We start from the raw sequence: 12,969 nt of genomic DNA, 5'->3' as shown, positions 1-12,969 counted from the left end.
CCACACGTTGGGCCGACATGGAATCCTGACCAGGAGGGAATTGTTGTCGGGCATCCCGGGCGCATGGAAGAGGCTGAGTTGGCGGTTGGGGTGGCCTCTTTTCCAATTTGTTGGTGGGAGCAGACGCTTTGTCTGATTTCCACCGAGTCGTATGAGATTCTTCTACATTGATGTAACTGACGACCTTCCCTAGCATCTCATCAAAGTTCTTCACGGACTCTCGGATGAGGGCTCGGATGAACTCCCCTTCTACCAACCCATGGGAGAAGGCACTCATCGATATTTCAGAGGTAGCGGACGGAACGTCCTGGGCTACCTAGTTGAAGTGTTTGATATAACTTCTCAAGAGCTCGACAGACCCTTGCTTGAGGGAGAAGAGATAGTGGTATGTCTTCTGGTACTTCCTGTTGCTGGAGAAATGACGCAGGAAAATATTCTTGAAGTCATGGAAGTAGGTGAGGGACCCACTCGGTAATCCATCGAACCATTTTTGTGTCGAGCCAGACAAAGTGTTCAAGAACACTCGGTAATTGATGACATCGCTGTATTAGTGCAACAGCGCAGCATTCCGAAACTTTTGGAGATGATCCTCCAGATCTTTGCTATTGTCATACTCTCTGATAGCTGGGGGCTTGTACCCCTTCGGTAGCTTCTCCTTGAGTACCCTTAGAGAGAAGAGCACTTACTCCTTAGACTCCTCCCGGGGCTCCTCCCAAAGGACTATGACCTTCCCTTTCTTTGAGTCCCTAGGTGGGGAGCTTTCTGCCATGGAGGTCTGCGGTTGCTCTTTCTTATTATAACAGTCCGGGCCCTTGTGGTAATAGTCCAGACTAGATTCTCGATAGAAGGTTGGGGGAACTCCTCGGGTTGTTTTCTCTTAGATTCTCTATCCGAGACGTGAGTATGGAAATTGCAAGCATCTTGTACGGGCGCGAAGCAGTGGTCTATTTTTTGGAAGCCGCCCGCCTCTTGGCCTCCTTGAACAGTTCATACTCCCCTATCATGATGGTCACGTTGATTCTTTCGGTCTCCTCCATCTTCACACTCCAGAATAGATAAAGGAAGTTCCCACAGATTGCGTCAAATTGATTCTGTCCGGAATCTGAGTCAGATGAAGGCCGGATGAGCTGTCGCTGGTGTTGACGGAGAGGCGACTATGACACCCTTATCATACGTGCCCCGGAGAATGGACCCCCACGTGGCGCTGACGGACAGCGGTAACTAAGCCGACAGTACTTGAGCTCTGTGCACACTCAGACAAGCACATGGAACGTTAGAGGCCAGAAACAAGATAAAAGTCCCCGGAGCATGCCCTCCGACGCTCAAGTCAGGTATTTTTTTCCCCAGAAGAACAATATACGAAGGAGAAAGAAAAGTAGAAGACAAGTGTAGATGTGCAAGAGACCGTACCTGCTTAAGGGATAGGACCTCGTTTTTTATATGATCGTGCGTACCTCTGGAGCCTGACCGATGTCAGAGAATGTCGGGTGTCAGGCGTTGTAGGGCGATAGAGGACACGTGACACCCTTCTATAGGACGGAAGAAGGTTATTCCCTGACATATAGCAGTTATTCTCTGATAGACAATTATGATTCCATGGCCTTGTTGTCGCCTAGCGCCTTCTGTCCCGTCCGGGTATGACTAGGGGCAGTTCGGGATGATCTGTCAAGTATAACATCTGGCCTAAGTCTTGAGGGGTAGGGATAGTGGTGGTGAGATCACTCAAAAGCTGATCGGGAGTTGGCCTATTGGGAGAACCAGATATGGATATGTAGACCGAGCTGAGAAAACTCAACCAGTTGGATCAGGTCAGGCATTACCCCCGGTTGCATATTATGTCTCAGATTTGGGATCCTAATCTGTAAGCACCCAACCGAGAATGCGACTATGCGACTGATGATGTCAGACGACCCCTCTTCTTTTTTCCCTAACTGCTGACTGTCACGTCCTCCTGACTTCTGATCGTCACACCTCCTTGACTTCTGACTATTACATCCCCTTGACTTCTAACTGTCACGTTTCTTTGACTTCCGACTGCCACATCCCTTTAACTTCTTACTATCATGTCTCCTTGACTTCCCACGGTCGGACCCTATCATTATACACCATATCAGTATATATCGACATTCTTGTCTATATGTAGCAGCAAACAATGCAATTCCTCTCTTAAAATACAACAAACAGTACTTTCGATCTGCTGAATCAATCTCGATTAATAGTTCTTGGATTCTAATGGAATTATGAAACTGGATTCAGACATTTTTAGGAGCAATTAATCTTAGAATTCAAGCTGATTGAGTTAATGAGCCACTCTGAAACAGGCAGAGAATGGCGATCGCATGTTTGTTCTCTTCTTCGGTACAGGAATTGGTTGTTGCTCCCCCTCTGCCTCCGCCGGCTTCCCCTTCTGCTGCGCGGAGAGCGGCACGGGGACGCTGTCGTCCGGCGGCGGCGCGAGGGCCCACTCGCCGTCGCCGCCGAGCACCATCCCCTTGTTCTTCTCCACCCACCACGACGCCGGAACCAGGAACTCGTCCTTAAGGTATTCCGACGACTTGTTCACCAGCGCCGCGCTCCGCTTCACCTGCAGCTTGAAGTCGCCGTCGGCCCCGTTCCACCCGGCCACCACGTGCAGGATCCCCTGCAGGTTGTGCCAGTCGCCGGGGTTCGTCGACTCCTTCAGGTACGGCGACTTCCGGCTGTCCACCTCCAGCACCTTGCCGGTGCCGGCGAAGCCTAGCAGCCCGCTCGGGTACCGCGGGATCACGTCGAGCTTGTTCTTCACGTGGAGGACGCGCAGGTTGGGCAGCTTCTCCAGCCGCTGGTTGAAGGCTTTGTGCCCGACCTGCGGGCTCCCGAACACCACCGCGCACACCGGGAACGTCTCCCCGCCGGGGCCGGTCTCCGACAGGCCGTTCTCCACGATGTCGAAGGCGCTCAGGATGGCGAGGGCGGCGCCGAGGCTATGACCGACGCACACTATGCTGAGGCTCTCGTCCTTGTAGAGCTCTACCAGAGCTTTAATGGCGGACATGAGCTGGTCCCTGGCGCTCTGCTTCGTGTACTGAGAGTTCGGGTTGCTCGATGTGTAGATCACGTACCACCCCTTCATCACCTTGCAATCCACCGCCGCCGCCTCTGCTTTAGAGGAGAGAATGGAGTCGATGTTGACGGGTTCCGGCAAGAGCACGTCGACCCACTCCAGCGTCCGGATCGTCCCCCGCCAGACCACGTAGATCTCCCGCCTCCCGGCGGTGGCAGTCGATACCGCGACGTAGCCTATCCAGTTGGAGTCCTTGCTCCAGGCGTGGTCGCCTGCGAGAGAGAAGCAGAGGAAATCGTCCGGGAGCGGGATTTCAGAGGTAGCGTAGAGGTAGTCGTAGACTGCATAGTCGTCGGCGCCGGGGAAGGAGACGTCGGAGAGGAGGCTGCGCTTGCCGTAGCGGCAGCTACCGCAGTACTTGGAGCGGGGGTCGCCGTTGAACGAGTCGTAGGTGACCTGGCACATGTCGCCGCACTGGAGGATGAGGCGGCGGAGGGAGAGGTCGAGGGGGTCGAGTAGGCCGGACCAGTGGTCGGAGCCCAGCAGCTCCGGCCACGTCGGGTTGCGCTGAGTCTTGCCGGCAGGCTTTTGCTCCATGAAGTGGGAGTGCCGCAGGGCAGAGGATCGCCGGAAATAATTATTATTAAAAGGAGAGTCTTTAAGATATGGATCGGTTGGTGATCTCCTTGATTGGACTAAAATATTAATCTTTTAAAATAATAATTATTAATTTTTTTGGACTAAAATATTAATCTTTTGAAATAATTATTATTAATTTTTCAAAAGCTAATTAGCTAAATACAATCTCTTTGTTTTTCTCTATATATTTTGCTCTTTAATATAGAAAAAGAGTTTATACACTGCGATTAATCTATCCATAGGGATGGCAACGGGGCGGGGCGGGGCCGGGTTTGCCATTCCCATCCCCGCCCCGTTTCCATTTTTTCGGGTTCGGGGATTCCCCGAACCCGAACCCACGGGTTCGGGGATTCCCCATCCCCGCCCCATTTCTAAATTAATTTATATTATTATTATTATTATTATTTAATAATTATTAATAATAATATTAATATTAATATCAATATCAATAATATTATTATTAATAATATTTTCAAAAATTTTAATATTAATATTAACACTATTATTAGTATTTTTTTAAAAAATCATATTATTATTTATTAATATTATTAATAATAATATTCGGGGCGGGTTCGAGGATGGGGATAGTATTCCCATACCCGCCCCAAACCCGCCCCATCCCCGAAAAATCGGGGATCCTCATCCCCATTTCGGGTTTTCCCCGCGGGGCCCCAAACCCGCGGGGAAAATTGCCATCCCTATCTATCCACTGTATATGAAACGTATTACCACTCTCTTAATACGATAAAATTGAAATAATAATGTTCAAATCGTATCATTCCATTTCCAGATGGAAAATAATCGTTAAATATTTTTTTAAAATCGTTTTTCTCTGTCATTCTCTTATTTTTTAAATATTTTTTTCTCTTTCATTCTCTAATTTATTACTGATACCATATCTTAAAATATTAGCAAAGATTTAAATAATATTATTTTAGTCCAGATCTAAAACATCAGCCAAACGGACACTGTCATCCAGGAAAGCAAGAAGACAGGCGGGACCACCATCGAAATCCTCCGTTAACTTCGGAGGCTAATTTTTTCCACAATTAATTATAAAATCATGATTCAATTATAATATTTTTTTTTAAAAATATATCATCCTTTTATATTATAATTTAAGTTTGGATGAACGATCGATGTTCGTTCATTGCCGATAGTGTATAAGTAGTTAGATAATCTAACGTCGAATGAGAGATACTATCCATTTTGATACAAATTATAATATAAAATAAAGATAAAATTTAATCGTTATTATAAATCATCCATCGTAAATTCATTTGTTTTTAATCAGAAGATCTGAGCTATAAAATTTTCCAGTGGGCCCGGAGCACAGCGGTAAGATGTTTCATGGATATTTAAAATTAAATTTTCGACAAGCAGACACGTATTCTATTTCTGAAGAAAAATGATGGAAAGTGACACCAAATCAGTTACCCAGATGGAGCATGGCGTGATGGGCCGATTGTAGAGGTTGACTGCGGATCGTTTTCAACGTGAGTATTTTTAAAATTTATACTGATAACCGATCCAAAATTTTTATAGGGGCGTGATTGATCACGTCTATGATTAATCGATTCGAATAAATTGAAAACGTAAATTATAAAAAAAAAACCGATCTCTAAAATCTCTAAATATGCCTAAGTTGTACTTCAAATTTTATTTTATAAGTGAATCAAGTAAAAAAAAACATCGGCAGTAGAGTTGAATTCTAAGTCCGTAAATCCTGTAGTTCGTATCTGCCGCCTTCTTTCTTACCAGGCACATTGCCGCCTAAGAGATGGACAAATGCATAGAGGACTAAATAAAGGAGCAACATATTTATATCTTGTTGATCATTATACACGGAACTAGTAAGATGGAAAGTCAAAAATACTGAATATGTTGGAGCACCTTCTTCACCAATTCGAGTTTGCCAGCACATGATAAAATTGTTAGTTATTATCTTTAATTAATGGATTTAATTATAAGTTATGCATATGATACAAACTAAATTCATTAAAGTGATATAACTTAAGTTTATTAGATTTCAGAATATCAGATATGAGTTGAATGTGTAGAACCTTTTAACCCGATACATTATCATATATGAGCTGATAATGAATCGATTACCTATATAAAAGGTGGCCCCTAAGGATTTAGGAGATTATATTTTGGCATAGTTTCGTATTCCCTATTGATAAAAACTTTTTGATGTCATCACCTCTAAATCCCTTAGAAGATCTTCGTTTGATTCCACTTCTTCTTCTTCTTCCTTAGGATCTTTCAAACGACACTAAAGGTGTGTTTGGTTCAAGTTATCATGTATAATCTTAGTTATGTGACTACTAGGTAATCACATAACCAAGGTTTGGGAAATAAAACATAATCAAATGTTATTTGGTTCAATCTAGGTAATGCAACAAAAATTTGTTTGTTTGAAGGTTTTAATGAATAACCTAGTTTAATATTTTACTATATTACCCTCGGTTACAAAACCAATTATACTTAATTCTACTTTTTTTACTTTTTATTTTTCACGTTTTTCTTTATATATATATATATATATATATATTATTTTTTGTTTTATTTTTTATTTTTTAAGTTATTTATTTATTTATTATTTTTTTTATAAATTTTTTAAATTTTTTTTACATTTTTTAATGTTTTTTTTTAAAAAATTTTTATGTATTTTACATTTTTTAATGTTTTTTTACATTTTTTTATTTTTTAAGTTTTTTTTTTAATTTTTTTTATGTTTTTTTGTTTTTTTTATATTTTTTATATTTTTATTTTTTACTTTTTCCCCATTTTTTTTTTTTATGTTTTTCCTATTTTTTTAATGTTTTTCTATTTTTTAAGTTTTTTTTACAATTTTTTTTAAATTTTTTTATGATTTTTTAAATTTTTTTTTAAGTTTTTAAAATTTATTTTTTATATTTTCCTATTTTTCCTTTATGTTTTTCTTTTTTGTCACATGTTTATCTTATCCGAGGGTATTTTGGGTAAAAAAATTCGTTGACCCCGGAATCAAGAAATACCTTAGTTTTCTGAGATTTTCCGATTCCTGGTTGCATGCCCCTTTTGCTGACCTGTCGGACATGGAACATTACTCGGGAATTATCAATTACCTAAACTAAATAGAGTTTTTATTGATAACCTTGGATGGATAACCAAGGTTATCCAGAATAACCCTCAACCAAACACACCCTAAAGGATAAGGAGAATGACTCTTCAATCATATTCCTTGTCGTTTTTGTTTATACTTATATATTATGTCATGTTTTCGATAAAACTAGATCGTATCATGTGTTTTCTCAATTCGAATTCTTATTTCACTCCTAGAATTCATGTGGTTAGGAGAAAAATTAAGTTCCATCAATTGGTATCAAAGTCTCGATCTGTTTCATCATTTTCATGGCAATAAAGGTTAAATTTTTCGTCAATTTGTTGTTTTAATACTAAATCAAGTTTTCCTAATATAACATAATTTTTTGATCGTCGAAAATCATATAAGAGATGTTGGCAGAAGATTCGAAACATTGCAAATGAACATTTGCAACATTAAATGTTGAGGAGATGATTGGTTCATCTCCCTCAATGTTTAATGCAATGAAGGCCATCAAAGCATCGATTACACACCGATGCTTTCTTCCTATATAATCTGGCGTCCAGGAACAATCGAGATGAAGAGAGAACAAGCGAGCAGGAACGATATCGGTGAAGAACATTCAAGCAGCAAAGGGTTTTGGTTCGTGAACCTTGATGAGAGCTTTTCGATATCGGTTCGTGATCGCTCTTTCGACATCAAACAATGACCAAGTTCGTCTCGGGAGATCACTGTGAGTTATTTACCGTTTTATTTTGTATTTGTTTCATACTGTTAGATACTACATTGGTATCAAAACCATTAGTTCTAAGTGTACGAAAACCCCTAGAATTTCCTCGCTCGCGATTTTGTTGACAAAATTGTGATCTGCGGCCGCTTAATGAAATCGTGATCTGCGATTAACGTAACGTCAGCAGGCCACAAGCTTCCGTGCGGCCACTGAACGAAATCGTGATCTGCGATTAACGTCAGCAGGGCACAGGCTTCCGTGGTCGGCGAACGCAGAGAATTATGTTTGAAAGGCTGGAGATCCGTTGGCCCTGCATTTGTTACGGGAAGAGGAGCATGGGTAAAAAAAAAGAAAAAGGGAAAACGGGGAAGATGAACAATATTTTTGATGACACAGTAATTTTTTCCATGTTTTAATCAATTACACAATTGATTCATTCATTTAAATCGATTGAAAAAAAATTTGAATCGATTAATTTCATGACACAGTAATTCATGTGTTTAATTGATTCATCAATCGATTGAATACGTGTCAAAAATTATTTTTATCATATTTTAATCAATTAATTAATTGATTCATTTAATTGAAAACTCAATCGATTCAAAAGTAAAAAAAATGAATAATGCTTTTGATGAAGCACAATGAGTAAGAAATTGTTTGATTTTTATAAATAAAAAAAGAAACGTCAAGTTTTTTATTAGTTGAAAAAAAGAGTAAATGACGTTTTAATTAGATTTTAAAAATATTTAATTAATTAAATGTATGTTTAATTAATTTATGATTTAATTAATTAAAAAATTGAACCAACTCTTAGTTGAATCAAATTTAGGTCTGGTTCAAACTATTGGTTGGTTTAATCAAATCAGTTTGATTAAGTAATACTTAGATCTGATTCAAACAATTGGTTGATTTAACTAAAACAGTTTATTATTGATTTAATTGAGATATTTTGATTACATGTGTCAGGCTAATCAAATCAGACCAAATTTATTCTAGTAGGTCAAATTTGATCAAATAAGTCAAATTACCTAATGAGTCAAGATTTGTTAAAATGAGTTAGATATAAACCAGAACAAACATAGATAAGACATTCTTGTCCAATTAGATTAGTTCTGATTGGAAAATAGACTGAACACAAGAGCTGGCCAACATATCCAATGTGTCAGTCACATAAGATTCCCCAAATAAAGAAAATTTATTTTTCTTATTTCATTATGTATTCTGTATATATTTGTTCTATGTATATGTGGGAATTGAATTTGACCGATTTTTGTTACCGATTTGTCGATTTTGTATGACATCATTATTTTCAATTTCAAATACCACGAACAATATATACGATGACAAGTCGATATGAATGACAACATAAGCTTTGGGAGGACATCAAGGAGCTGGAATATGACCCGGATCACGGAGTTGGTTGGCTTATTGGTTGGTTCAATCAGATATTCTGGAAACTCGAGCAAGAAGGGTATCCAGTTCAAGACAAAGACAGAAGATGGGCTCTTGTTCAGTCACTACTAGAACATCTCAGTGATATAGCATACTAACTATAGGATTATTCTGAAGGGCGCTTCTCATATTCAGAGATGTGTCGGCAGTTACTTCAATTAAAATGGAATCCTGAAGAATTCGAAGAGGATCCAGATCCCCAAGAAATGGATCCTGCAGAATCTGAGGAGGATTCAAATCCCACAGAATTTGAGGAGGATCCGGAAATGGACCTCGAAGAATTTGAAGAGGATCCAGAAATGAACCTCAAAGAATTTGAAGAGGATTTAGAAATGGATTCTGAAGAATCATAAGAAGATCCAGACGAGTGTGTAGTATATCTAGAAATAGATCTAAACCTGGATCTAAAGGATGATTCTGAGGCTGATCATGCCATCGTCGAGTCTGGGATGAATGGGATACAATTGCCCACTGCACTAGCATTTATCCTAGTGGGAGTAGTGCTAGCTTATCTATGTTACTAGTGTTTTGTTTACTGTCATTATGTACGAACAATATTAGCCCATTTAGTTTTTGAGTCATGTAATAATTTCTGTCGTTATGTACGAACAGAGTTATGTTATGAAAAGTTATGTTACGTGTTAACAAATTAATGGATGAACCGGCTGATGGTTCTACATCGTAGCACAGACGTGACCTTGATGCCTATAAGGTATGGAAAAGGAAGGACTCCATTGCTAAGGGAATATTGATTAGTTCAATGGTGGATGACTTAATATTTGAGTATGAGCTATTACCATCGGCTTATGCTGCCTGGGCAACCCTTAGAGAGAAATAGAACGGAGTAAATCTCAGTAAGCTCCGTCAATTAACAATTAAGTTTGATAGATGTAAAAAATGTTCGAATATTACCATAGTCCAACATCTCAGGGAGATGGGTAGCATGATTCGAGACTTAAAAACTGTCGGCCATGAGTTGACCAATGAACAACAGGTTCAGGCAATTATCCGTTCAATTCCTGATTCTTAGGAAACGATGAAACAGAATTTGACTCATAGTAAAAGTATCAAGACTTTCATTGAAGTCTCACGCTATATTGAACTTGAGGTGGAGAGGATTGAATCTACAAAGATCTTTGGTCAAGCTTTTGTAGCTGAAGGTTTTGGTTCCAAGAATAAGAAAAAGTGGTTTAAGAAAAGGAAAGGGAAAAAGGAAAAGAGGCTAGTGCTGTTGCTGCTAAAAACCAAATCAAGAAGAAAGGAAAGAAATATGGATAAAGACCTAAGAGAAAGTTGACTTGCTATAACTATGGCAAGAAGGGTCATTTTGCTTGAGATTGTACTGAGTCTAAAAAGGTAGATTCATCTTTATCTTCTTTCCATGAACATTATGTTGCAAGTGCAGTATTGTTAGTTGATTCTTATCCTTTGTGGATTGTAGATTCAGGAGCAATGAACCATGTAGCTCGTGATCGAGCTACATATGTGGAGTACCGTTGGGTACCAGCTAACAACAAATGGATATATATGGAAAATAATTCAAGAATTGAAGTCAAAGGAATTGGCACTTGCAAGCTCAACCTACATGGTGGACGAACCTTGTTTCTATATGATGTCCTGTATGCTCCTGAGATTCGACGGAATCTAGTTTCCATCACTTGTCTTCTTGATTTAGGTTATTATGTAAATTTTTATAGTTATTGTGTGGAACTTCGAATTAACTCTCTGTTAATTGGGCATGGTTATATAACAAATGATTTTATGGTTCTTGATGTGGAACTAAATAATAATGATAGTTATTTTTCAAACATTGCTCTTACTAGTAATGTTGATGTTAATGATGAAATTTGGCATACTAGACTAGGATATATAGGACAAGAACGAATGAATATATTAGCTAAGAAGGGCCTTTTAGGCACTCATGCTAAGATTAACTTGTCTATATGTGAGCATTGTCTTACTGGAAAGGTAACTGAGAAATTATTTGGTAAGACTATTAGGGCTAAATCACCATTACAATTAATTCATTTGGATATTTGTGGTTCAATGAATCTGAAAGTTAGAAATGAGAGTTCTTATTTCATTACATTTATTGATGACTTCACACATTTTGGTCATATGTATTTGATTTCTCACAAATATGAAGCATTAGATTGCTTCATTCGTTACTTGAACGAAGTTGAGAATCAATTGGAACATAAGGTTAAAACCTTGCGCACTGACCGTGGAGGTGAATATTTGTCTGATCAGTTCAAGACAATGTGTAATGAGAAAGGGATTATTAGACAACTAACTATCTCTAAAACTTCACAGTAAAATGGGCTTGTTAAAAGAAGAAATAGGACTCTTCTTGAAATAGTTAGGTCTATGATAGTGTAGGCTAATTTGCCAATCTTCTATTAGGGAGATGCATTATTAGTTGCGACCTATATGTTAGTTAGAGCCCTAGAGCCAATCATTTTATGATTGATGTATGGACTCGTTGTATCATATTCTTGTATATAAATAAATGCATTTGTTTTTGGTTATTATACTTACTTGTATTGGTGCCAAATAACTAAGTATAATAGCGTCCTTAAGTAGAAGGTTCTTACCTATATCAATCGATTGGTTGAATCGATAGTGAGATGATATAGGGAACACTACTCTTAATCATTCCTAGTCAAGTATTAACATTCAGGGACAATGTTAATGCGATGAGACTAGCATGTAGGTCAACTCGATGACGTGATCTCACAAGTCATGGATATAGAGATATCAAGTTGACACATGGGTATACATTGGAGAATGTATACTGAATGGCCCGCCATGAGAAACTATCATGGATCATTATATGAGTGTCATATAATTTCTCATGTGGCTATTAGTATGACTACTAGTCCTTGGACCTGAAGTCACCATGGTTCCCTATATAAGGAGTTACGTACTTTGGCTTCGTCAAACGTCACCCGTAACTGGGTGGACTATAAAGGCGATTACTGGGTATGTAACAAATTATGCGGAGGGATGTGAGTGATGTAGATGGGATCTATCCCTCCTATATGATGGGAGTGACATCGATATTCTTGATAGAGTGAGACCACTAAGTGCATGGTCATGCCCAAATGAGTCAATATGATATATTGAGCTCATTTGATTGAGTGAGTCTACTTGGAGTTCAAGATTTAGATTGATTAGAGGATGACACGGTCTATGCCTCATATTTATCAATCTAGATGTCTAGGATAGAAGGACAATGCCATATATTGTGAGGAGTCACAATTAGTAGTCACAAGGTGATGTTGGATCTCAACATTCTTGTAACATGGGTAGTAATGATGTGTTGCTAGATATCGCTCATTACTTATGCTTCTAAATGGGTTTAGGAGCATTGCCAACGTTACAAGAACCTATAGGGTCACACACAAAGGGCAATTAGATGGAGATTAGGTTCATTTGATGAACCTAAAGGATTAGGCTCATGTGATGAATCAAATTGGATTAAGAGTAATCCAAATTGGGCTAATTGAGTTGGACTCAATTTGGTTCATGTGTTAATGAGTCTAATTTGGACTTAGACTCATTTAATTAATTTAATTCAATGAATAGAGATTCATTAAATTAAAATTGACTTGAACCAATGGTTAGATTAGATCAACCAAGGGAGAGAAGTGGTCAAGTTTGACTTGACTTGAGAGGAAGATGAAGGGTCAAGTTTGACTTGACCATTTGCCACCTCATTGGTGAGTTGGCATTAAGTGGGCTTATGATGATGTGCCACATCATCAAGACCACTTCATGGTGTGCCACCTCATGAGGGAGATCAAGAGTTTTTGACTCTTGAAATTCTATGGAATATATAACCACTCACTTGAAGGTGGTCAGCCACTTTTGTGGAGTTACAAGCTTGAATTGATTTTTCATTCAAGTCATATTCTTCCTCAAGCTCTTCTCTTCTCTCCCTCTCCTCCCTTGGCCGAACCCTAAAAAGGTGCTAGCACACCTTTTGTTTGGTCTCTCCATCTCTTTCTTGTGTGG

The 12,969-nt window shown here is 38.9% G+C and overlaps 1 protein-coding gene across 1 annotated transcript; it reads right to left on the bottom strand.

Annotated features, from left to right (window-relative positions):
• Positions 1-2,195: 2,195 nt before the first annotated feature.
• Positions 2,196-3,672, bottom strand: LOC121983034 (phospholipase A1-II 5-like). The gene has a single exon (XM_042536021.1). It carries the CDS (start codon positions 3,638-3,640, stop codon positions 2,300-2,302), a length of 1,341 nt encoding a protein of 446 aa, XP_042391955.1. The 5' UTR covers positions 3,641-3,672; the 3' UTR covers positions 2,196-2,299.
• Positions 3,673-12,969: the final 9,297 nt, after the last annotated feature.

The sequence above is a fragment of the Zingiber officinale genome, chromosome 5A (genome assembly GCF_018446385.1).
Source record: "Zingiber officinale cultivar Zhangliang chromosome 5A, Zo_v1.1, whole genome shotgun sequence".
Taxonomy (NCBI): domain Eukaryota; kingdom Viridiplantae; phylum Streptophyta; class Magnoliopsida; order Zingiberales; family Zingiberaceae; genus Zingiber; species Zingiber officinale.
This window is presented reverse-complemented; position numbering and strand designations above follow the sequence as displayed.

Coding starts and splice junctions, on each gene's coding strand:
- LOC121983034 (XM_042536021.1), bottom strand. CDS start 3,640: ATGGAGCAAAAGCCTGCCGGCAAGACTCAGCGCAACCCGACGTGGCCG.